This window comes from Hyaena hyaena, unplaced genomic scaffold (assembly GCF_003009895.1).
Source record: "Hyaena hyaena isolate Hyena2069 unplaced genomic scaffold, ASM300989v1 scaffold_995, whole genome shotgun sequence".
Lineage (NCBI taxonomy): Eukaryota > Metazoa > Chordata > Mammalia > Carnivora > Hyaenidae > Hyaena > Hyaena hyaena.
In genome coordinates this window covers 483558-509724 of record NW_024081624.1, presented here as the reverse complement: position 1 = coordinate 509724, position 26167 = coordinate 483558, and the positions used below count along the sequence as shown (strand labels likewise).

At 42.8% G+C, this 26167-nt stretch overlaps 1 protein-coding gene across 1 annotated transcript in view; it reads left to right on the top strand.

Annotated features, from left to right (window-relative positions):
• The first annotated feature begins 10553 nt into the window (after positions 1-10553).
• The window catches only part of NT5E (5'-nucleotidase ecto), a 49630-nt gene continuing 34016 nt past the window's right edge, over positions 10554-26167 (top strand). The window contains exon 1 of the mRNA XM_039221592.1: positions 10554-10925. Coding sequence (XP_039077523.1) covers positions 10587-10925 — 339 coding nt within the window. The 5' untranslated portion in view covers positions 10554-10586. The remainder of the gene's footprint in view (positions 10926-26167) is intronic.

Here is a 26167-nt window from a genome sequence, read left to right as displayed (position 1 = left end):
AGGAAGCACAGAGAACTCCCATTAGATTCAACAAAAATGACATCAACAAGGCATGTCATAGTCAAATTTACAAAATACTCAGGCAAGGAAAGAATCATGAAAGCAGCAAGGGGAAAAAAAGTCCTTAACCTGCAAGTGAAGACAGATCAGGTTTGCAGCAGACCTATCCAGAGAAACTTGGCAGGACTGAAAGGAGTGGCAGGATATATTCAATGTGCTGAATTGGAAAAATATGCAGCCAAGAATTCTTTATCCAGCAAGGCTGTCATTCAAAATAGAAGGAGAAATAGAGTTTCCCAGACAAACAAAAACTAAAGGAGTTCGTGACTACTAAACCAGCCCTGCAAGACATTTTAAGGAGGACTGTCTCACGGGAGAAAAGATGGAAAAAAAAAAAAAGACGAAAATCAACAAAGACTAGAAAGGACCAGAGAACATCACCAGAAACTCCAACTCTACAGGAAACATAATGGCAATAAGTTAATATCTTTCATACTCACTCCAAATGTCAATAGACTAAATGTTCCAATCAAAAGACATAGGGTAACAGAATGGATAAGAAAACAAGATCCATCCATATGCTGTTTACAAAAGACCCATTTTAGACCTAAAGACACCTTCAGATTGAAACTAAGGGGATGGAGAACCATCTATCATGCTAAGAGTCACCAAAAGAAAGCCGGAGTAGCCATACTTATATTGACAATCTAAGTTTTAAAACAAAGACTAACAAAAGATGAAGAAGGGCATTATATCATAATTAAGGGGTCTATCCACCAAGAAGACATAACAATTGTAAACATTTATGGTCCAAATCCACCCAAATATATAAATCAATTAATCACAAACATACAGAAACTCACTGATAATAACACTATAACAGTAGGGGACTTCAACACCCTCTTACAGCAATGAACAGATAATCTAAACAGAAAATCAATAAGGAAACAATGGCTTTGAATGACACACTGGACTGGATGGACTTAACAGATATAATCAGAACATTTCATCCTAAAGCAGCAGAACACACATTCTTCTCGAGTGCACATGGAACATTCTCCAGAATATAACACATACTGGAACATAAATCAACCTTCGACAAGTACAAGAAGATTGTGATCATACCGTGCACATTTTCAGACCAGAATGTTATGAAACTAGAAATCAACCACAAGAAAACTCTTGCAAAGATAACAAATACTTGGAGTCTTAAGAATATCCTACCAAAGAATGAATGGACTAACGAAGAAGTTAAAGAGGAAATTAAAAACTACATGGAAGCCAGGGCACCTGGGTGGCTCAGTCAGTTAAGTATCCAACCCTTGATTTTGGGCCAGGTCATGATCTCACAGTTTCATGAGTTTGAGCCCCATGTCAGGCTCCATGCTGATAGTGTTGAGCCTGCTTGGGATTCTTTGTCTCCCTCTCTCTCTGCCCCTCCCTGACTTGTGCATCTCTGTCTCTTTCAAAATAAACTTTAAAACAATTATTTTTTAAAAAATAAAGAAAGAAAGAAAAAAAAGTACACAGAAGCCAAAGAAAATTATAACACCACAGCCAAAAACCTCTGGGACATAGCAAAGGCAGTCATTAAGAGAAAAGTATATAGCAATCCAGACCTTCCTAAAGAAGGAAGGTCTCAGATACACAACCTAACTTTACATCTTAAAGAGCTGGAAAAAGAACAGCAAATAAAACCCAAAACCAGCAGAAGACAAGAAATAATAAAGATTAGAGCAGAAATCAATGCTATTGAAATTAAATAAAAAAATAAAATAAAAACACAGTACAGCAGATCAATGAAACCAGGAGCTGGCTCTTTGAAAGAATTAACAAAATTGATAAACCCCTAACCAGTTTGATCGAAAAGAAAAAGGAGAGGACCCAAATAAATAAAATCAAGAATGAAAGAGGAGAGATCACAACCAACACAGCAGAAATACAAACAATAATAAGAGAATATTATGAGCAATTATACACCAATAAAATGGACAATCTGGAAGAAATGGACAAATTCCTAGAAACATACAAACTACCAAAACTGAAACAAAAAGAAATAGAAAATTTGAACAGACCCATTATCAGTAAAGAAATTTAATTAGTAATCAAAAATCTCCCTAAAAACAAGAGTCCAGGGCTGGATGGCTTTCCAGGGGAATTCTACCAAACACCTGAGGAAGAGTTAACATCTATTCTTTTGGAGCTGATCCAAAAAATAGGAATAGAAGGAAAACTTCCAAACTCACTCTATGAAGCCAGCATTACCTTGATTCCAAAACCAGACAAAGACTCCACTAAAAAGAACTACAGACAAATTTCCCTGACGAACATGGATGCAAAAAACCTCAACAAGATACTAGCCAACCAGATCCAACAATACATTAAAAGAATTATTCACGACCAAGTGGGACTTAAACCTGGGATGCAAGTTTATCTGCAGAACAATCAATGTGATACATCACATCAATAAAAGAAAGAACAAGAACCACATGACCCTCTCAAAAGATGCAGACAAAGTGTTTGACAAAATACAGCATCCTTTTTAGTAAAAATCCTCAAGAAAGTAGGGATAGAAGGATTGTACCTCAAGATCATAAAAGCCATATATGAAAGATCCACCTGTAATATCATCCTCAATGAGAAAAAACTGAGATATTTCCCCCTAAGGTCAGAAAGAAGACAGGGATGTCCAGTCTCACTACTGTTATTCAACATAGTATTGGAAGTCCTAGCCTCAGCAATCAGACAACACAAAGAAATAAAAAGTATCCAAATCAGCAAGGAGGGGGTCAAACTTTCACTCTTCGCAGATGACATGATACTCTATATGGAAAACCCAAAAGATTCCATCAAAAGCCGCTACTGATCCATGAATTCAGCAAAATGGCAGGATATAAAATCAACACACAGAAATTGGTTGCATTCCTATACACCAATAATGAAACAACAGAAAGATACATCAAGGAACTGATCCCACTTATAATTGCCCCAAAAACTATAAAATACCTAGGAATTAATCTAACCAAAGAGTTGAAAAATCTATATACTGAAAACTACAGAAAGCTTATAAAAGAAGTTGAAGACGACACACAATAAGATGGGAAAAATATTCCATACTCATGGACTCGAAGAACAAACATTGTTAAAATGTCAATACTACCCAAAGCAATCTACATATTCAATTCAATCTCTATCAAAATACCACCAGCATTCTTCACAGAGCTAGAACAAACAATCATAAAAGTTGTATGGAACCAGAAAAGACCCTGAATAGCCAAAGCCATCCTGAAAAAAAACCAAAGTTTGAGGCATCACAATCCCAGACTTCAAGCTGTATTACAAAGCTGTAATCATCAAGACAGTATGGTAACTGCACAAGAACAGACACTCAGATCAATGGAACAGAATACAGAACCCAGAAATGGACCCAAAGATGTATGGCCGACTCATCTTTGACAAAGCCAGAAAGAACATCCAATGGAATAAAGACAGTCTCTTCAGCAAATGGTGCTGGGAAAACTGGACAGTAACATGCAGAAAAATGAACCTGGACCACATTCTTATACTATACACAAAAATAAACTCAAAATGGATGAAAGTTCTAAACATAAGACAGGAAACTATCAAAATCTTAGAGGAGAAAGCAGGGAAAAACCAATTTGACCTTGGCCGCAGCAACTTCTTACTCAACACGTCTCCAGAGCCAAGAGAAACAAAAGCAAAAATGAACTATTGGGACCTTATGAAAATAAAACACTTCTGCACAGCGAAGGAAACAATCAGTGAAACCAAGGCAACCAATGGAATGGGAGACAATATTTGCAAATGACATATCACATAAAGGGTTAGTATCTAAATTTTGTAAAGAACTTATCAAACTCAACACCCCAAAAACAAAAATTCCAGTTAAGAAATGGGCAAAAGATATGAATAGACACTTCTCCAAAGAAGTCATCTAGATGGCTAACAGCCACATGAAAAAACATTCAACATCACTCTTCATCAGAGAAATGCAAATTAAAACCACATTGAGATACAACCTCACAGCAATCACAATGCCTAAAATAAACAAACTCAGGCAACAACAGATGTTGGCGAGGATGAGGAGAAAGAGGATCTCTTTTGCACTGCAGGTGGGAATGCAAATTGGTGCAGACACTCTGGAAAACACTATGGAGGTTCCTCAAAAAATTAAAAATAGAACTACCCCACAACCCAGCAATTGCTTTACTAAGTATTTATCCAAGGGATACAGATGTGCTATCAAAGGGGTATATGCCCCCAATATTTATAGTAGTGCTATCAACAATAGCCAAAGTATGGAAAGGGCCCAAATGTCCACCAAGGGATGAATGGATAAAGAAGATGTGGTATATATATATATACAATTAAGTATTACTCGGCAATCAAAAAAAATGAAATCTTGCCATCTGCAGCTATGTGGATGGAACTAGAGGGCATTATGCTAAGCAAAAATAGTCAGAGAAAGACAAATATCATATGACTTCACTCATATGAGGAATTTAAGATACAAAACAGATGAACATAAGGGAAGGGAAGCACAAATAATATAAAAACAAGGAGGGGGGCAAAACATAAGAGACTCTTAAATATAGACCGAGGGTTGCTGGAGGGGTTGGGGGGGGGGGGATGAGCTAAATGGGTAAGAGGCATTAGAGAGGACACTTGTTGGGATGAGCACTGGGTGTTATACATAAGGGATGAATCACTAAAATCTATTCCTGAAATCATTATAGCATTATGTGCTAAGTTGTATGTAAATTAAAAAATAAATAAGTAAATTAAAAGAGAAATAAAATTAACACAATAACATGAGAAGAAACTTAAGAGACATTGTGATGATAAGCTTCAGTCTGACAAAATCCCCAGAAAACTCATCCTTGGGTAAAGCAAGGAAAGGAAATGACGAAAAGGTATAAGTAAAAATGAAAAAAAAAAAAAAAAAAGGAAAGAAGTAAACAGTGTAGAAATCCAAAGGTAGGGGACCAAGTGTTAATCCAAGATGGTGATCTGGCTCATCCTTGGAGCATTGGATTCCTAATGCTGTCTCCAGCACAAATAGAATCCTAACTTTTCTGCAATGGTGTTGGGGCAGCCTATCCTGCAAGCTTCTTTTTAAATGATTATTGAGTCTTACAAAGAGTTTTAAATTTGCTTGGCAGCATGGCCCACACACATTCTTGGGAGAGTAAAGCACACTGATTCTCTGGCTTCTATGGCTCTCATGCGATGTACCAGCACAATGATACAAGGCTTCTGGACTCTCTGTTCCTAGTGGGGGAAAGGCTAGAAATAATTCTTTGTCAAATGTGTGTTGTTTGAGAAATTACATTTCTTTTTCACATTTTGAAGCATATCATTAAAGAACTGGCAACTTCAAAGTTCCCCTTCAGCACGTAACTGGTGGGAACTATAGACCATCTCCTTAAAATAGCCATCTCCTCGTTTTGTTCACTCTGTGCTTGCTGGTGCCATCAAAAAAAAAAAAAAATATTTTGGCCCTTTTTAGAAATTATGAAGACTGAATGTCTTGGAAATGATTTAAGAAGAAAGAAAATCAAAAGAAGAAACATTGCCAAATAAAGCTTTGTCTGAAAAGAAACACTTCATACGCTGGTATAGACAGCACTCCTGCCACATTTGTCAAACATATTGTTCTACTTTCATGAAAAAGGAATCTCATAGGGTCGTCATCACTCATTGTTCACTCTACTGAAAGGCACTGGTAACTAAAACTCCTCCTGTTATCCTGAAGCAGTTTTATTGGGGTTTTTTTGTTTTTTTTTTACACTCATGCTGGCAACACCCCTATCAGAAGCAGACCTCTGAATCATGGCATTTTTAAGAGATTTTTCAAGAATGGCAACATTGTGGAGAGCCCTTCTCTACCACTTAGAAGAGGGAAATCTTTAAAAGGACCTTGAACTACGAGCAGAGGTTTCACTTTTCCAAAGAAAAAGAAAACCCATTCTTGTTTCACTTTGGAAAAGAAATATATATGCTTTATTCATATTACCTGCCAGTTGTTCATACTTACATGAATAAAATAAATCTTTCCATTTAAAACCCTACAGTCATCATTATGGATACTGTGGAAAAATAACATGCTTTCTTGGCTAAGCTGCCAAGTTGAAAAGAGAGCTGTGACGGATATCCTTATAACTTTTATAAAAACAATTTCTTTTTAGAGCAGTCTTAGGTGCACAGCAAAATTGAGCAGATGGTATGTAGATTTCCCATATGTCCCCTGACCCACACATGTGCAGTCTCCTCCATTATCAAATCCTGTACCAGAGTGGTACACTTGTCATAATCGAGGAGTCTACACTGACACATCATTATCACCCAAAGCCTATACTCTGCATTAGGGTTCATTTCTTCGTGTTGTACACTCTATGGATTTTGACAAACGTGTATCATATTTCTACCATTGTAGTATCTTAGAATAGGTTCACTGCCCTGAAAATTCTCTGTGCTCTACTTACTCTTCTGCTTGGGTCATGATCTCACAGTTCATGAGTTCAAACTCCTTGACAAGTCTGTGCTAACAGTCCAGAGCCTTCTTGGGATTCTCTGTCTCTCCGTCTCTGCTTCTCCCCTGTTCACTTTCTCTCTCTCAAAATAAATAAATAAACATTTTATAAAAAACTGACACTTCCACTTGGTATATTAACCAGTCAAGTTTTTAATTTTTCTGCAGGGAGATCAAGGAGGTAACTACATACTTTTATTGTACTTTATAATTCCACCAATTAATAACAAAAAATAATAATGTAGGCAATTCTGGCTTTGAGGTTTTGTTTGGAAGATTCTTGGCTCCTAGGTGAAATTCATATTACTAGGATTCCTTTTTCTTTTCTTTTTTTTTTTTTAAAGAGAGAAAGAAAGAGCATGCACAGAGGAAAGAAGCAGAAGGAAAGAGAGAAAATCTTCAGCAGGCTCATCACAGAGCCGGAAGCAGGGTTTAATCCTATGACCCTGGGATCATGATCTGAGCAGAAATCAAGAGCTGGATGCTCAACTGATTGAACCACCTAAGCCACCCCTTGGATTCTTATTTTAATTGCAGATACACATAGCGTAGAACTACATATTCTCAGAAGTAATTGGAAAAATACAAATATCTACTACTTTAATATAATAAAAAGTCAAATTCCCCCCAGCCAACCTAAAATATTATAATATATAACAAGAGCACATGAAAGGGGGGGAAAAGCCATTGACTGGAAACTGAATCATACCCAGAATATTCAAGAGGGAACTTTTTATGCTTTCATATAATTCCAGATTAACTGAGTCCTGCCAGCACTATTTCTTGAAACATACCATTTTTCCCATTATAATACATTTTAATTGCAATTGAAATCCTATGCTTTATCATATTTGTATAGACTTTAGATATTTTGGTTTTAAAGCAGAAATCCAAATTCTTGCTATGCCCCAAATTCCCAAATCTGCACTCTGTAATAACTGTATTAGCTGTGCAGAATGAAACACAAAATTATATTCTTTAAAATCAAGGTAAATTCATTGGCTCTCTGGCATTCAGGCTTTCAAACTACACTACCAGCTTTCATGAGTCTCCAATGCAAACAGCATCTTGTGGAACTTCTCAGCATTCATAATCAAGTAAGCCAATACCTTCTGATAAATATCTCTCTCTGTCACTCTCCTTCTCTCCATGTATATACTATATATTGGATATAAAACAGATCAAAGACCTAAACCTAAAAACTAAAAAAATAAAACTCTTGGGGGAAAAAATAGAGAAAAAGCTTCATGACACCAGATATGGCAGTGTTTTTTCAGCTATGCCACAAAAAAACATAGATAACAAAAGAAAAAGTAGTTAAATCAGACTTTGTCAAAATACTTTGTGTATCGAGGGGCACTATCAACAGAATGAAAAGGCATCCTGTGGAATGACAGAAAACATTTGCAAAACATATATATCTGATAAGGGATTATTATCCCAGAATATATAGACTCATCAGCAACACTAACAAAAAACACACAAATAATCCTATTAAAACATGGGTAATGATAGGACTTGAATAGACATTTCTCTAACTAAGATACACAAACAGCCAATAAGCACATGAAAAGATGCTCAACATCATTAAAGATTAGGGAAATGCAAATCAAACCACAGTGAGATACTACTTCAAATCCCTTAGGATGGCTATTATCAAAAAGCAGAAAACAAGTGTTGATAAGGTTGTGGAACAACTGGCACTCTTTTTTAAAATATTTATTTATTTTGAGAGAGAAAGAGCACACATGCGCACAATCGGGAGGGGAGCAGAGAGGGGGAGAAAGAGAGAAGGAGAGAGAGAATCCCAAGCAGGCTGTCAGCACCTGACTCCGGGTTCAATCTCACAAATCAGGAGATTATGACCTGAGCCAAGATCAAGAACCAACACTTAACCCACTGAGCAAACCAGGTGCCCTGAAACTAAACTCTTGATCATTGCTGGTGGGAACGTAAAATGATGCAGCCATTATGGAATAAAGTATGGCATTTCCTCAAAAATTGAACATAGAACTACCATGTGATCCAGCAAGTCCACCTCTAAGTATACATCCAAAAAACCTGAAAGCAGAGATTTAAACAGATTATTTGTATATCGTGTTCATAGCAACATTATTCACAATAGCCAAAAGGTAGAAACAACCCAAGTGTTCATAGATGGGTGAATAGATAAACAGGATGTGGTATATACATTCATACAATGGACCATTACTCAGCCTTAAAAAGGAAGGAAATTCTGACACATGCTACAACGTGGATGGACCGTGAAGAGAAATAAGGCAGCCACAAAAAGACAAATATTGTCTGATTGCACTTATATGAGGTACCTAAAGTATGCAAATTCATGAAGACAGAGCAGAACGAAGGCTGCCAAGGGCTGGGGGGAGAGGGCAGTTAGAAAGTTATTGTTTAATGGCTGCAAGAGTTTCCGTTTCGGAAGATGAAAAAGTTCTGCAGGTGGATAGTGGTGATGGTTGCACAACAATGATGAGTGAAACTAATGCTACTAAACTGTACGCTTAAAAGTGGTTAAGATCGGGGCGCCTGGGTGGCTTAGTCGGTTAAGCGACCGACTTTCACTTAGGTCATGATCTCGCGGTTCGTGGGTTCGAGCCCCGCGTCGGGCTCTGTGCTGACTGCCAGCTCAGAGCCTGGAGCCTGTTTCAGCCTGTGACTCCCTCTCTCTCTGACCCTCCCCTGCTCACCCTGTCTCTCTCTCTCTCTCTCTCTCTCCTAGAAATAAATAAAACATTAAAAAAATAAATAAAAGTGGTTAAGATGGTAATTTTGACATTATATGTGTATTATCCCACAACGCTTAAAAAGAAAACAAAACAGAAAACAAACGAAAAACAAAAAACAAGCCAACAGTACTGACTTGATGCATTCTGGGAAGTGTAAGGACTACATATGCTGTTCGGTAAAGCATAAATCGTAGGACACCTCAGAGGGCCTCCAAACTCATTCCCTTCTTCCCACCCTAAAGGGGCTAGATAATTGATAGCACTCAGGAATCAGCTGGTTAAACAATATATATACTGATGATATATATGACTTACTGAATGCATTCCTATTATTGTTTTCCTTACCCAAAGCTTTGCGTTAACACACACACACACACACACACCCTTAAAACATTAACACCTAAAAAAGCAAGAAGTCCATAAAACATTATCATCTAAAAAACAAAGTGCCTAAAAAAGCAACGGAAGGCAGCATCAAGTCTATGTAGTTGTTCATTTTACCCCCATAGTCTGTTTTTGCTTCCAAGACCTGTTCCCGCACCAGTGCCGTTTCGTCGCTAAGGCTTTAATTGTGAACAAACGCTGGGCTGGATTGGGATGGTCTTCACCTGTCAGGTTCTACGCCTAAACTGCACGGACTTGGTGCGTCCTCCAACTGCAGAGAGAGCGGGCGGCCAAGTGTCACAGTCCGTTTTTGGCTTCCACAGTCTGAAGGGCAAAGCGCTCTCCTCTCCGGCCTCGCTGCACTCCTCTCCCCCCGCCCCCCGTCACGTCGCCCATCTCGTCTTTCCTCCCCTTTCCCGCTTTCGCTCTTTCGAGTGCTGAGCTCGCGCGACCACAAGCCCAACACAAACCGTGCCTTCCTCTTGAGAAAAACTCGTGCGTCAAATGAGGCTGGAAACCGCGAGGACTTAGATGCTGGGTGGCCCCTCCGGTTCATCCCACGCACCCCGGAAAGGCAGAGCACCGGCTGTGGGGTGGCGGGGGGCCCCCGGCATCGGGGCCGGCGCCCGTTCCGCGCCGGGAACAACCTCCCTACTGTTCCTGCCAGCAGCGGGTGCCAGCCGTCAGCCCGGGCGCGCCCCGGCCGCCCCGGGTGCCAGGGTCGGATCGGGTGACCGCGCGGGCGTGCGCCAGGCTGTGGGGCCGGCCTCCGGGCCGAGGGAGGCCCGCCCCCGCCCCGCCCCGCCCCGCAGGCCTTGCGCCCTGCTCCTGCGCCCGCCGCGCCCGCCGCCACTCGCCGCCGCTCGGCCGGCCCCTCCGCCTCCCCCGCTCCCCGCGCCGCAGCCATGGGTCCCGGAGCCGCACGGGCGCCGGCGCTGCGGCTCCTCGCGCTGGGCGCGCTGCTGTGGCCGGCGGCCGGAGCCTGGGAACTCACCGTCCTGCACACCAACGACGTGCACAGCCGGCTGGAGCAGACCAGCGAGGACTCCAGCAAGTGCGTCAACGCCAGCCGCTGCGTGGGCGGCGTAGCGCGCCTCTTCACCAAGGTGCAGCAGATCCGGCGCGCGGAGCCGCACGTGCTGCTGCTCGACGCCGGCGACCAGTACCAGGGCACCATCTGGTTCACCGTGTACAAGGGCGCCGAGGTGGTGCACTTCATGAACGCCTTGCGCTACGATGCCATGGTAAGAGGGCTCCTGGCTCGTCGGGGAGCCTGGGGAGCCCCGGGATGGGAGTCCCGAGCAGAGAGGGAAATCGGGTGTCCGGCCCAGGGACAGGGCGCAGAGCACTGTGGGGAGAAAGGCCGACGTACCAGGTCGATGCAGACATAGAAGTCCCTTGGATGATTCGTTTTAAGTGGATTGATGTGTTTAAGCCCCCCGCTAGGAGAAGGGGTATTTAGAGAAGAGGAACTCTGCCCTATTCGAAGGGGGGTCACTTGGGGTACGTGGGATCATTGGCAGTTATCCAATGCCGGGAATAGGAGTAGAATGGTTTATTTCGTTTTAATTGGAAGGAAAACTCAACTCAAAGAGGTTGCTGCGTACAGTGTCCTGGCCACCGGCTCCAAAAGAGAGACAGGATAAGAATGGGTTGCAGATCCGTTTGACGTTGGAGCTTGAGCACGGTTAGGCTCATTAGCTTGGGGTAGATTCCTGGTGCAGCTCCCTTCTGTATACAAGGTATTTATTGTCTCCCTGAGCCTCAGTTCCAGTCTCTATAAAATGGGGATAATAATTGTATCTACCTCAGAGGATTGTCTGGTACATAGTATGGCCTATGTAAATGTTAGTTATTATTACCAGATACTACTCAATAGTTTTTTTTTTTAACGAAAGAAAGAAACTTCCATAGAGACCCAAAATGCTTTAACACTGGGGTTTTCGAAGAATTTCAATAAAATCAGTTTGGCAGCAGAGATACAGGAAGAGAATCCAACTTAAGAGATGAGGCACTCTTAAAACATGTGCAAGAGTTTTAAATCCAAGCTCCCAAATGCTCTATTAAAGGCAATGCCTTATTTGTGGACTAAATTCTAGAAAATGAGCAGAGAAAGGTTACACAGTAATAAATATGACCAAAACATATATATGGTTTGTTTATTCAGCCAAACCACCACCCAAGTTTAATCCTTTGTAAAATCCTAGACTAAAGGGATTCTGTGGAGAAACTGGCAATAAGAAATCTTAAGAGCCTTGTAAGAGGAAGAACAAAGCAGGGCCCAGGGAAATCTCTGGAGACCATGTGTAGGGAAAGGAAAGAGAGGTGTGGTCCAGGCTGGGATACAGAGGGCTGACAATACACTTGGAATGAGAGGAGTACAGAAGTTATTTTTTCCCTGGAAACTTGGAGAAAGGAAGATGGGAAAAGATGAAAAGATAGAGCTGTTTGATTTTTTTTCTGCCAACAAGAAAGCTCGTTTCAGAGAGGTGAGAGCTCCTCTCCATTCTGATTATTGGTCGTAAGGTTATCAGGTCACTGAAAGCACAACAATTCAGATAGATCCCTAAGCCCTCCAAGTCCACAGATGGGGGCAGGGGGGCTCACCAGCATCTATCTGGACTCCACAGAAGAATGATGGGTCTCAAGAACCCTGTATGGTCGCTAAGCGTTGGTATTACCACAGCCCAACCTGTCCGATGCTTTGTGTGCGATGCTGATAGAATAAATATTTATTGAATTGAATCGTTACTAGCCTACATCTTCATATCCTCCCGGAAGCAAAAATAAACATAATGTGAGTTTGTTTTGATTTCACATGAACCACATACTTGAAACTTTTCCTCTTGTGACAGCGTTTCCTCCATAGCTATGTAAACTCCTTTTGGTGGAAAAAAAAGAGAATTCCTAGTTTTCCCTAATACTGATGTTTTCCTTTTTAAGTCAAATTGAGTCAAATTGATGATATTAATCATCATATCAGTGTATATGATAGGACTCTGGGTGAGGCTGGAGCAATTTGCTGTGTTACAGTGGTTCACCACTGGGAATTATTTAGAATGCTGGAGCAATTTGCTGTGTTACAGTGGTTCACCACTGGGAATTATTTAGAATGCTGTTTGTTGGATGCAGTGATTTTCAGCTTCACTCAGAATAATTGGACTGTGGCCTGAGGAAAATAAGCTGATGTGTAATGTTAACAGGAGGTAAAATGGGGGAGGCTGATGGCCACGTTCCTGATAGTATCTCATCAGGACTTACTCTGCAGTTCTGGGGTTTGACAAACATGCTTTGACCTGAATAAAATTCTAGCCTTGTATTGCTTTAACATGCGATAAGGAGACTTTTCACTGTCGTTTTTTGTTTATATTATTCTACTTGCAGGGAATTCATTGCTGTTCTGCAATAAATGTCCCCCTACTCCACCCACTCATCCTCCATATCTTGAATACCAGGAAGCTGGAGATTCAAGGTTGGATGGAAAACAGTTGTGCAGGGAGATCTCCAGTCTCTCAAAACTGGACTTGGTTAGAGGAGCCAAATCTAAGGACTCAAGAGGATAGAAGGCAAAGAAGAAGCTACTAGCATCTAGCTCAACCCCAGGCGTTCCCCAGGCGTTCCCTAGACTTTCTAGACCTGCATGTCCCAGCCAGAGCTTCTTGAGCAATTCTGATACCTCTGGAGGCCCTGGGGCAAGCATGGAAACACCCTAAACCCAGCTGCTAGGTAGAAAATTCTAGAGGGAGAATGTCAGAACCACTCATTGGCATAGCTGTCTCTGTGGAAGGATTGGCATCCCTGAAGGCATGAGGAAGACAGCATGGATGCAGTCACAGTGTGAGCTTGGCCACGTTACTTTCTCTGAGCCTCCTGTTCCCTGACTGCAAAACAAGGTAACTGCCACCTCCCTGTGTTGGACTTTTGTGAGCGGTACATAAGACAGTATGTGTAAAAATCCCTACCACCCTGTTGGATCATAGTAAGACCTCAGTAAAGGTTAGTTCTGGGGGCGCTGCCAGGAAGAAAACAAAACAAGGGAAGGTTTGGGTTTTGCAGTGTTACTTTATCTGATTCCAACTGCCTGGCACACTCCACCATCCCTCCTCTGCCCTTCCACTGCTTTTTCTAAGCCTCATTTTCTAAACTATTTTACTCGTTGAGCAGACTCGTGAACCGCCGCCCCCACAGCGCACAGTCTGAGGAATTCATGCCCGGAGGTGTGCTTCCCACCTTCAGAGTGGGCTGTGAGGAAGATAGCTTCAGGGGAGAAGGGCAGCCTCCTCTGTAGCCGGCCCTGCTTCTGACGTGCTTCCTCCTGCATCCACTCTCTGTCCAAAGGACTGCAGCCATAGCAAACTGCGCCTTGTTGCCTGCGCCAGCAGACAGGGTGGGGACCAGGGCCCCTGTCTTTAACTCACCCAGCGGACCTCTAACCAAATCGCTTTCTGTCAACATTTCCCACCTCCTGCATGAACAACCACTCTGTTTGATGTTTATATTTTGTTTCTGTGTGTACTTGCCGAAGCCTTATTATAGTTAAGGCACTTTTCTTTTTTCAAATATTTATTTGTTTTTGGGAGAGCACATGCAGGGGAGGGGCAGAGAGAGGGGGGACAGAGAGGATCTGAAGTGGACTCTGTGCTGACAGGCTGACAGCAGAGAGCCCCACGTGGGGCTTGACCTCACCAACTGTGAGATTATCACCTGAACCCATGTCAGACATTCAACCTCCTGAGCCACCCAGGTGCCCCCATATATAGTTATGGTTCTTATGTTTTAAATTATATAACTCTTCCTGATGCTCAGCTCATTCTCTTTCTTTCTTTTGCCCTAAACTGGCTGTGTGGGTTTTTGTTTTAGTTTTATCTGAGTATCCTTGACACACAATGTTACGTTAGTTTCAAGTTACAAGGCAGTGATTGGACAAGTTTATGCATTCTCCTGTACTCATGAATGTAGCTACCATCTGTCACCATAAAACCACACAACACTGTTACAGTATTATTATATTATAGTCCTTATGCTCTGCCTTGTATTCCTGTAACTTCATTCCATAACTGGAAGCCTGTATTTCCCACTGCCCCTCACCCATTTTGCTCAACCCCGCACCTCTTCCCTCTGGCAACCATTAGTTTGTTCTCTGTACATACAGGTCTGATCCTGCTTTTTAAAACTGGTTGTTTTCACGTTTGTCCATGTCATCCTGTGTATACCTTGTACTGTGCTCCACAGAGATCTCCGTAGATTTTACCATCTGCTCTTCTGGTGATGGTTTTGGATATGGCACCATTTATGCTGCAGTTACACAAATGTGCTGCTCTGAATAGCTTCCTCCATCTCCTACCTGGGAGGATTTCTTTGGGATCCATACCCAAGGCCGAATTGCTGGTCTTAGGGAAGTGTATCCTTAAGTTGACTAAAGACTTCCAGATTGCTTTCCTGTGGGACTGGTATGCTCTACCCTCCCTGACTTCCACCCCCACACAGATGTGAATCCCCAAATCCTTACTTCTATCTTGCAGCATTATCCAGCTTTCCAGTAGATATGAAATGCCATCTCATTATTTGATCTTGTATTTTTCCAATAGCTCCTGACTTTGGCATATTTACTTTTGAGGTTTCCTCTCCCCTAATTGCATGTTCACTTCCTTTGCTCTTTTTTAAAAAATTAGATTTACGGGGCGCCTGGGTGGCTTAGTCGGTTAAGCGTCCGACTTTCGCTTAGGTCATGATCTCGCGGTTCGTGGGTTCGAGCCCCGCGTCGGGCTCTGTGCTGACTGCCAGCTCAGAGCCTGGAGCCTGTTTCAGTCTGTGACTCCCTCTCTCTCTGACCCTCCCCTGCTTACGCTGTCTCTCTCTCTCTCCTAGAAATAAATAAAACATTAAAAAAATTTTTAAAAAAATTAGATTTACTCTGTTTTTCCTGATTTTCAGGAGTTCTAAGTATTGATCTGTGACCAATTTTAGACATTGCAAGTATCTTCTGATTATGCTTATTAACTCAGTCCTTCGTTGAACAGAAAATTGAACAGAAATCCTTCCTTTGGTATAATCAAATTAATCTCTCTTTTTTTTTTATTGCCTTGTGATTTGTGCTTTTGAAAGTTTACATAAGAGTTTATTAATTTGTTGAGGCGCCTGGGTGGGTCACTCGATTAACTGTCCCATTCTTGATCTCAGCTCAGCTCATGATCTCATGGTTCATGAGTTTGAGCCCTGCATCAGGCTCTGTGCTGGCAGTGCAGAGCCTGCTTGGACTCTTTCTCTCTCTTCCTGTCTCTCTGCCCCTCCCCTGCTCATGTGCATGCTCTCTCTCAAAGTAAATAAATAGACATTTTAAAAAACAGTTTATTTATTTTAGTAATTTGAAGCTTATCATCTCCAGCACTCATCACCAGAAAGTCAGAGATCGGTACTTTTCTCTCTGCCTTTTAAGCAATAAGAAATTTGTAATCTGGAGCTATGCCCTTCACCTCTCTGGGTCACCATTTCCTCATCTATAAGAGGTTTGATCCACCTCATCTCTGAGGTTCCACACATTTCTAAACACACTTATCCTAAGATAAATGTTTTGATTCAGTTTCAGTTCAGTGAAGTGTTCTGATTCAGTGAAGGGGCAGGAGAATGGGACACAGGTGCAGAGGCCGGAATCGCAGGAATCTGCAAGATTCTGGAACAGCCAGGACCAGAGCTGAGGAGGCAGGAATCATGGGAGATGAGGCTCTATACAGCTCCATGGCCATCTGAAAAGTTTGGGCTCTCCTCTGTTGTCACAGTGGGGTGGAGGTGGGTGCTGCATGGAGGTTTCTGAGTAGAAGGCGACTGTGGTATAATAAAAAACAGATATTTTGTCTTTATTCCAGTTCCTGGCTTACAGCTCCCAAAACCTTTGGAATTCCCTGAGTGAGAACCTTTTGTATGCTAATGAGATGGGCGTACTAGATAGCTTCTGAAGAAGGACTGGCAGTCAGAAAATCCAAGGCATGATTAGAGGATTGAAACTTTCAGCTTCCCCTCAACCTCCTGGAAGGGGTGAGGGGTTTGTTAATCAACAAGAGCTAATGATTTAATCAATTGTGCCTATGTGACAAAACCCCCTAGATGATGGGGTTCAGAGAGATGGCTTGGTGGACACACCGAGGTAGAGGGAGGGAGGTGTGCCCAGAGAGGACATGGAAGCCCTACACCCTCCCCCCTTCCCTTGCCCCCTGCATGTCTTCTACTTGGCTGTCTCTCAGTTGTATCCTTTATAATACAAAGTAATAGTAACTAAAGCACTTTCCTGACTTCTGTGAGTTTTATCCAACCTGTGGAAGAGGTCCCTCAAATTCCCGGTTTATAGCTGGTTGGTCAGAAGTAGAGGTGCCCAGGGCCGCCTGGGTGCCTCAGTCAGTTGAGCATCCGACTTTTGCTCAGGTCATGATCTCACAGTTCGTGGGTTCGGACCCCGCATCAGGCTGTATGCTGACAGCTTGCTCAGAGCCTGAAACCTGCTTCAGATTCTGTCTCCTTCTTTCTCTGCCCCTCCCCCATTCGTGCTCTGTCTCTCTGTCTCTCAATAATAAATAAATGTTAAGAAAAAAAAACAAAAAAAAAGGTAATGAAAAATAAAAGAAGTAGAAGTGCCCAGGACCTGCCACTGGCACTTGAAGCGGGGCCCTTCCTGTAGCACTGAGCCATTTTACTGGTGGGTTCTGGTGCTCATTCCAGGTAGATAATGTCAGACTTGAACCGACTTGTTGGGCACCCCGTTTGTAACCCCAGAGAACTGGAGAGATGGTTGATGTGAGGAAAGAACCTCTCAATGACATAGGGAAGTCACAATTTTGGAAGATGAGCAGAAATTGAGGGGAGGCAGAAGACCCCCCAGAAGAGGATGGAAAAGAGGCAAGGCAGCAGTCTAGGGTGAGGTGGTCACTGAACTGTGGGGGGAAAGGCTGAGTCCATGGGAAGGCTTCAGCGGGCAAGCAGAATGGCATGGGGCAAAGAGAGTGAACTCTGGGGTGACTGCCTGGGATCAGGTCCCCTCTCTGTGGACTGAGATCAGGTTATTTAATCTCTTTTTTTTTTTTTAATTTTTAATGTTTTATTTATTTCTGAGAGAAAGAGAAAGACACCATGAGCAGGGGAGGGTCAGAGAGAGAAAGAGAGACACAGAATCCAAAGCAGGCTCTAGGCTCTGAGCTAGCTGTCAGCACAGAGCCTGACGCAGGGCTCAAACCCACAAACCGTGAGATCATGACCTGAGCTGAAGTCGGACCCTTAACCGACTGAGCCACCCAGGTGTCCCAGGTTATTTATTCTCTTGAAGTCTCCATTTCCACATGCTTAAGATGGGTGTGATGATAGTCTTCACCGCATGGGTTGTTGTGGGGTTGAAAGGAGATGGTAGCACATGGGAGGTGACGCTGGCTCTTGGTAAGGTGTTATGAAGTGCTGGCAGTGCTCGCCTTCTGTTGGCAGGGTGTAATCAAAAGATGACTAAGAGGGTTCAAGCCAGGGGCACCGGGAGAGTCAGCAGAGTTTGACACCACCACACGGGAGCATGGACTCTTCTATTGAGCCTTACCCGCTGACAGCTGAAGCCTGCTATTTACAGCACAGAATAGCAATCTAAAGGTGTCTCCTGACCTTACTGGACAGGACTGAACCCTGTGGCACTGTGGTAGACAGGGGCCGTGGGAAAAGATTTGGATGGGACATCACCACACCCAGGTTTTACTGCTTGTCTCTTCCCCCTCATTAGCTATGTGAGTTTGGGCACTGGATTCCTCAGCTGTAGGATGGGGTAATTGGAGAGGGTGGTCTGTTGCAGGTCACTCCTCCAGCAGCTCAGGCCCTGCCCGGCCCTTCGTCTTGCTTCTAATCTGCCAGGGTAACTTGGTTTCTCCCAGAACTTAATTTTACACACGGCTCTCCACTTGCGTGACAACTCTCTTAGGTCTCCCTCACAGTTAGGGTTACGACAGCTATTTCCTCGTGGAGAGATGGCTTGGATCTTCTCCCAGGTGCCTTCGGTTGGCCACGGTTTCCAGATAGAGGTTCACAGGATTCGGATGGAGCATTACTCCGTAATAGAAAGTGATGGCCTAAGGAATGGTAGGGTGATGAGCCCGATTTCAAGCATGTTGTCTCTAAGGCTCATTTATTTATTCAGTTCACAAATACTCACTAAGCACTGCATGTGCCAGGCTCTGTGCTAAGTGCCAAGGACACTGAATCCTACCTGCTAGGGAAAAACCTATTCAGTGGCTGGAGGAGCAGTGCCCATTTGAGCCCTTTTTGACCACATGGAGAGCCTGGGCAAGACCTATAAAGGCGGGGGGCATAAGCAAAGCAAAGCAAAAATGACTGAACATCAAAAATGAACTCTAACATCTGAACATGGGAGTTCAGGAACCAAAATCTGGTCTGCAGAAGACACACCATCAAGCCTTCATTTATGTGTCCTAGATGCCCAAATGGATGGTAGCCATGATTCCTCTTCTCTGCAGAACACTAATCCCTAAGGAAAGGGAAGTCACCTTAAATTCAGGTGCTTACAAAGTCTCTCACATCAAAGACACTCTCAGAATTACTTTACCTTCAATAGCAAATCCATGTTCAAGGAAGACAAATTAGCAGTGCTAATTTGGAAAGCTTGAAAGAGGTATTCTGGTGGCAGTGGTTGTGGTTTTTTGTTTTGGGGGGCGGTTAACGACAGAAACTTAGTAGCTATTCCTAGAGCCCAGACCTCAGAAATTTTGAGTGTGTGGGTGGTTGTGTATCCCCAAGCCTCAGTGATGTCAATGGCTCCCACCCCATCCTGTGGCTGTGGTCATGGCCTTTTTACTTCCTCTCTTCCAGAGTGAGTTCTACACCAGAGCTGGGCTGGGTGAGACCGGCCTCAAGCACAGAGGGAGGAAGCAAAGGTGGTTTCTTAGCTCATCTAGTCCTTGTTCTGGTTTCCGTGTTTACCCAACTGAAAATTGGAAAAAAAAAAAACAAACAAAAAAAACAAATAACACGTTGATCTGGAAGCTCTCTGTGCTTCCATCACAGATACATCTGAATACTGTGTGAACTTCTTCAATGTCTGTTTTCTTCAACCACATAACTAGAATTTGAAAATTCTCTGGACACCTCTTTTCCCTCACTTGAATAAATGATTCTGTATATAATCCACACGTTAGCTAGAGCCGTCTAGCTCCTCAGAGAGGTAGTTAAACCTGCATGGAACCCTTTCAGTTGAGTAGACAATTCTAAATGTAACACTGATATATGTATTTTGCACATAGAGAGTTTGTAAATTTTTCCATCTGATACCGGGAGTGTGAAATGCTCTCTGTTTGGTACCTATTCATTTCATCAGTCAACAAACACTGAAGTGCATGTGAGCTGGGCTAAGCCCCAAGATCCTTTCTGTCATTTAGTCAGAGGCCATATTCTCCTGCCAGGACCAGCACACCCTGGCCCATGGCTAAGGGGTCAGGGAGGGCACAACTCAACATCAGAAATGGTCCACAACTCCAGAAATGTATCTGCCAAACCAAACAGAATTTGTAATCCTCTCCTCTTAGAGTCCTTGTTGAGTCTCCCTGAGTGATTGGCAGCTAAGACCCATTGTGTAAGAGTCAGGCTCTCCCCTTAACCCTTAGATTATAGGGTGTGCTGCTGCCTCCAGTCCTCAACGAGATGAGCTGGTGTGTCAATGACTAGCTGAATACAGATGTTGTGGATTTCTGACAAATGGCTTTTTGACATTATTACAGTTGATTTCTGTGGATTAAAACAAATTCTTTCCTCTGTGTCATGCTTACTGCACTGCCCCTTAAATCAATTATCTCTTTCCTTTTTCTTCTAACATCGCGTTCAACTTCTTGTCTTCATTAGAACATTTGTCTACCTCACCCCTTATGTTTTCGTTGCCTCACTTGTTTGTACAGTTTGTACATTTGCCTGTGAGCTTCCCCCAACCAGTGCCAGAGAGGCGAAGCTCCCACACTGAGCCCCTTTGGTCCTAAGTGGGCAGCATGTACAATGTCTTTGCTGGGCTGTTTCACAAACACCCCTGTCTGTGGTCCACACATGCCTTACATATGCATGGATGGTTACATGGATGAATGTGCTCATATCTTGCCCTCTCCCCATCTGTCATCTCAGCTTCTTGAGGACAAGGCCTTACTGGGGCATTGTTCCTTGGCACTCTAGAACACTGTAAGAAACTAGTTGAATGATACCCATCCCTTCCAGGTATTTACATTAGTGGCAGTTTGACAGAATGGTTAAGGGCCCTGGATACTTAAGCCTTGCTACCTTTGTTCAAACCTCAGCTTTGTCACTTGCTCGACGTGAGAGCCCTGTGCCTCAGTTTCCCCATCTATGAAAAGGACAAATAATAGCACCTACCTAATAACATTATAAGGATTAAGTAAGTTAATATGTGAACAGGACCAGGCCGTGTAGCTTGAAGATCTTAACTAATAACATTTCTTTTTGTCATATTTTTTGTCTTTAAAAAAACTTTCTTGAAATTTCCCTTATGTTAAATCCTTGGTAATTTTTACAGTCTTCTGTGAACAAAGCTGAGGCTCTGAAATGTCCCTTTTCTAAATCAGACATAGGCATCCTTTGATAGTTGGGTATCCTTAGCAGATTTCCAATAGAAAGAGACTCTAAAAAGTACCACTTTCTCCCTAACTGCCATCATGAAATCTAAATAATGTTCTCATGTACACACATAAGACACACAGAACAGTTTGACCAACTTTAAAAAAAAAACAAAACCTGCTTTTATTCACAAAAGCCAGGAAGATATTAGTGGAAATCTAAATTTAAAACATAGAAAATGAGGGGTGCTTGGTAGGTCAGTCAGATGAACAACTGACTCAAGTCATGATCATATGGTTAGTGAGTTATAGCCCCGTATCGGGCTCTGCACTCACAGTGTGGAGACTGTTTGGGATTCTGTCTCCCTCTGTCTCTGCCCCACCCCTGCTCACTCTCTATCTCCCTCTCAAAAATAAATATAAACAAGCTAAAACACACACACACACACACACACACACACACACACACGCAAATATAAACAAACTAAAACAAAACAAAACACAGAAAATGTGAACAAGAGAACCAGGCCAATTGCCCCGAGATGGTCAGCCAGGAATAGTGATGCAGTTGACTAAGCTTCCAAGGAACTTGATTTCTCTCACTTCACACAATATTGTATAACTACTTTAACCAAGTTTTTAAAAAATTCTGCGTTGTTCTGAAAAGTTTTAATGGCTCACATACCAAATCTGGGAGTAAGTTGGAGCCCATTTAAATGGACAGGTGGAATGTGTGGGTTTATCATTCACTCAGTAAACACATGCTGAGCACTGGTGCCAGGTATTCATCTGGCATCACCAAGGATACAGGGATAGTTGATGCTACCCTTGTCTCTGAGAGAAGATGTGTGAGCAAACGGCCGCAGCAGAGCTGTGTTTGCAAGGAAGGTCAGAGCATGGCATCTACAGTGAAGGTGCCACAGAAGTCTTCACAGGGAGATCACACTTGAGCTGCACCTGAGGTACCTCATTATGTGTGGGTGGTTTGGTGTTCCTGGAACTGAGGGCACCTGAAGTCTGGCAGAAGAAATTAACCATCTCAGGGATATTAGGAAGGGGCTTGTATGGTGTCTAAGGAGGCGGAGTTGTGATTTCAGGGGGAAGTATTAGGCCTTGCAGGGACTCAAAGCAGGGGCTAGAAGCAATTGCATGCACATTTTCAGAAGTGCATTCTGGTGGCCTGCAGTGGCAGGAGGTATGTGAGATTGATGTCCAGGAGGCTGACTTGAAGACTCCAGAAAGGTGTGGGTGAGAAGTGAGGAGGCAGAGGGGGCAGTGGAAACATGGTAGAGAAGACCACCTGAGAGAAGATGGTGTAGGAGCAGACGCAACAGGTCTTCATGGCTGGATGGTCATGAGTGGGAAGCCAGGGGGAACAGGAGAGGGCTGTCCAGGCATTTCCTTGCCTCTCTGGGTGTTTCTTGGCAGTTCTCTCCTAACCCTGGGAACACGTGCATCCTCATAAGTGTCTCGCTCAAAGGCTTCCCAGCAATAAGTGTCCTTCTCTGCTGGCCATCCACCTGGAGGATCTCCCCAATGGCCAGCAGATAGGGATGAGTGGGGAACCATGGGAAGGGTAGAGGAGAAAGGGCAGTGACCACCAGACCACCGCCAGACAGCTCCATACAGTGTCCCCTGAAACAAGAAACAGAAAAGGGGAACAGTCCTCTGGGCCACTGGCCCTATCCCGGTGGGCACATTTTCAGTGTCTGTCGCCTACCTGACCTAGCTTCAGCCCCGGCAGGCCTGAAATGGAGAGGGGGAGGGGCCATTTCAAATCTTGGAAAAAAATCTATATTTTCTCGTAGTGCTTGGAATAAAAACTGCTGAGGTAGAGTCTGATCAGGGATGCTACATCAGGAGCTTGTCAGAAGTGGGCCACTGTGGCCCCTTCACAGCTTTATTTTGAGAATCGCTGCCCAGTTGAGAATGCAGGCTTTGTGTGAGGTGACACCTAGCAAGTTCCTGGCCTGTGAGGCTTTCTCAACTCCCAGGGATTTGCAGTTTCCTTGCCTTCTATGGCCAAGTTTCCTGTTAAAATTACCACTCTATGCCTGCTATGACCATTCATCAGAAGCTTTCAAAACAGAACTCTTTGTCACTTTGGCACTAGAGGCCAGAGAGACTGCAGTTTCTCATTGCAGCACACACAAGACATTATGCTAGTACAGAATTCTAGGTGACCTGGAGGAGGCTGCCAGTGGCAACCAGCAACAGGCCCAGTCTTGGGAATTAATTCTGTCACTTTCCTCCTCTCCTGCCAGTTATTTATTTACTTGTTCATTTATTCAGTAAATATTTACCAAATATTACCTCTGTGTTAGGGACATTTTAAGTGAATTATGGATTTCAATGCATATTGTTTGATAATACAAATTGCTTATTGCTTTGATCAATCAACTGTAACTGGACAGATCAGAAAGGGAAGATTTCCATCAAGACAGCATGTTAGACAAATGGAATAGAATAAAAAACCCAGAATTGGACCCACAAATGTATGGCCAACTAATCTTTGACAAAGCAGGAAGGAGTTTCCAATGGAAAAAAGACCGTCTCTTTAGCAAATGGTGCTGAGAGAACTGGACAGCAACATGCAGAAGAATGAACCTGGACCACTTTCTTACACCACACACAAAAATAAACTCAAATGGATGAAAAACCTAAATGTAAGACAGGAAACCATCAAAATCCAAGAGGAGAAAACAGACAACAACCTCTTTTGACCTCAGCCACAGCAACCTCTTACTCAACACATCTCCAAAATCAAGGGAATCAAGAGCAAAAATGAACTATCAGGACCTCATCGAGATAAAAAGCTTCTACACTGCAAAGGAAACCATCAACAAAACTGAAAGGCAACTGACAGAATGGGAAAAGATATTTCCAAGTGACATATCAGACAAAAAGTTAGTATCCAAAATCTATAAAAGACTTAACAAACTCAACTCCCCCCCAAAAAATAATCCAGTGAAGAAAAGGGCAAAAGACATGAATAGACATTTTTCCAGAGAAGACATCCGGGTGGCTCACAGACACTTGAAAAGATGCTCAGTATCACTCACCATCAGGGAAAGACAAATCAAAACCACATTAAGATACCACCTCATACTGGTCAGAGTGGCTAAAATTAACAACTCAGCGAACAACAGATGTTGGAGAGGATGTGGAGAAGTGGCAACCCTCTTGTACTGTTGGTGGGAAGGCAAACTGTTGGAGCCACTCTGGAAATCAGTGCGGAGTTTCCTCAAAAAAATTAAAAATAGAATTACCCTACTTCCCAGCAGTAGCACTGCTAGGAATTTATCCAAAAGATACAGGAGTGCTGGTTCATAGCAGCACATATACTCCAATGTGTATAGCAGTGCTATCAACAATAGCCAAATTATGGAAAGAGCCTAAATGTCTACCAACCGATGAATGAATGGATAAAGAAGATGTGGTTTATGTATATGATAGAAGACTACTTGGAAGTGAGAAAGAATGAAATCTTGCCATTTGTAACAATGTGGATGGAACTGGAGGGGATTATGCTAGGTGAAATAAGTCAGAAAAAGACAGATACCATGTTTTCACTCATATGTGGAATTTGAGAAACTTAATAGAAGACCATGGGGGAAGGGAAGGGGAAAGAAGTTTCAAACAGAGAGAGAGGGAGGCAAATCGTAAGAGACTCTTAAATACAGAGAACAAACTGAGGGTTGATGGGGTGTCGGGGGAGAGGGGAAAATGGGTGATGGGCTTTGAGGAGGTCACTTGTTGGGATGAGCACTGGGTGTTGTATGTAAGCGATAAATCATGAGAATATACTCCCAAAGCCAAGAGCACACTGTGTATGTTAGCCAACTGGACAATAAATTATATTTTTTAAAAAAAGGGAAGATTTCTCCATAAAAGTAAAATATTCCAGAATAATGAAAAACCTTCATAGCAGGCTGTCAAATGGCCACTGACTTCTGTGTCCCCTTTTGGAGATACTGAAGAAATCCCGGCATCAAGGCTCAGGCTGACACACTCCTACACCGAGGGGTTTCTTTCTCTTACTCTCACCCTGAGGAGTGTCCTCATTATTTCTTCTGTTCATCCACTTACTCAATACCAGTGCCTCGGTACCAATGGGCACATTTGTTTATGGGTGAAAGGAGGAAATGAATAAATGGCAGCACCTCCTAAGAAGAGCCTTAGGAAAGACAAAACATGAAAGCTGGCACATAGGCTTAGAGGACAGTGTGGTCAGGCAGTGGACCGTCAGTGCTGAATTCAGTAGCAGATCCAGCCACAATACACATGGAACAAATATGGGAAAGAAAGAAAAGTCAGAAAGAAGTCTTCCTTCTTTCTTTGAAAGCATTGTCTCTAACATTTGTTACTCACTGAAGATATATATTTTATTGTTGTTAGAAGTCAATAAATTGATTCTGCAATAATTATTACCTTAGGGCAAGCATGAAAAACAATTTCATCTCCAGTGCCAGCTCTAGGTGATTGACAGTAACTCCCTGTAGGGCTAAGGTAAGAAGGATTCTGAGGCTCAGTCCAAACAAAGTGGGAAAGATCAGTTCAGTTAATTAATTGGCATCTTTCATGGACAGAGGAGGAGGTAGGGGAGAATGGTATTATGACACCATGCATCTGTTTGGGATGTATCCAAGAGACAGTAATTGAATGTTAGTTTAAATTCTGTTTAGCACACAGTGCATTTGGAAATAAAATGATGAGAGATGTAGTCACCTCATAATCATCTGAAAATTTGTCTAAGTAAGGAAATCGCTTACCCACAAAGGGAAGGTAGACTTTGGCCTGTATTCAGAATTTGTGAGTAATGATAACTAAAGTGTAGACACAAGCTTTCCTTCACTCCACACTGCAGGGTATTTTTTTTTTTTTTTTTTTTTTTTTTT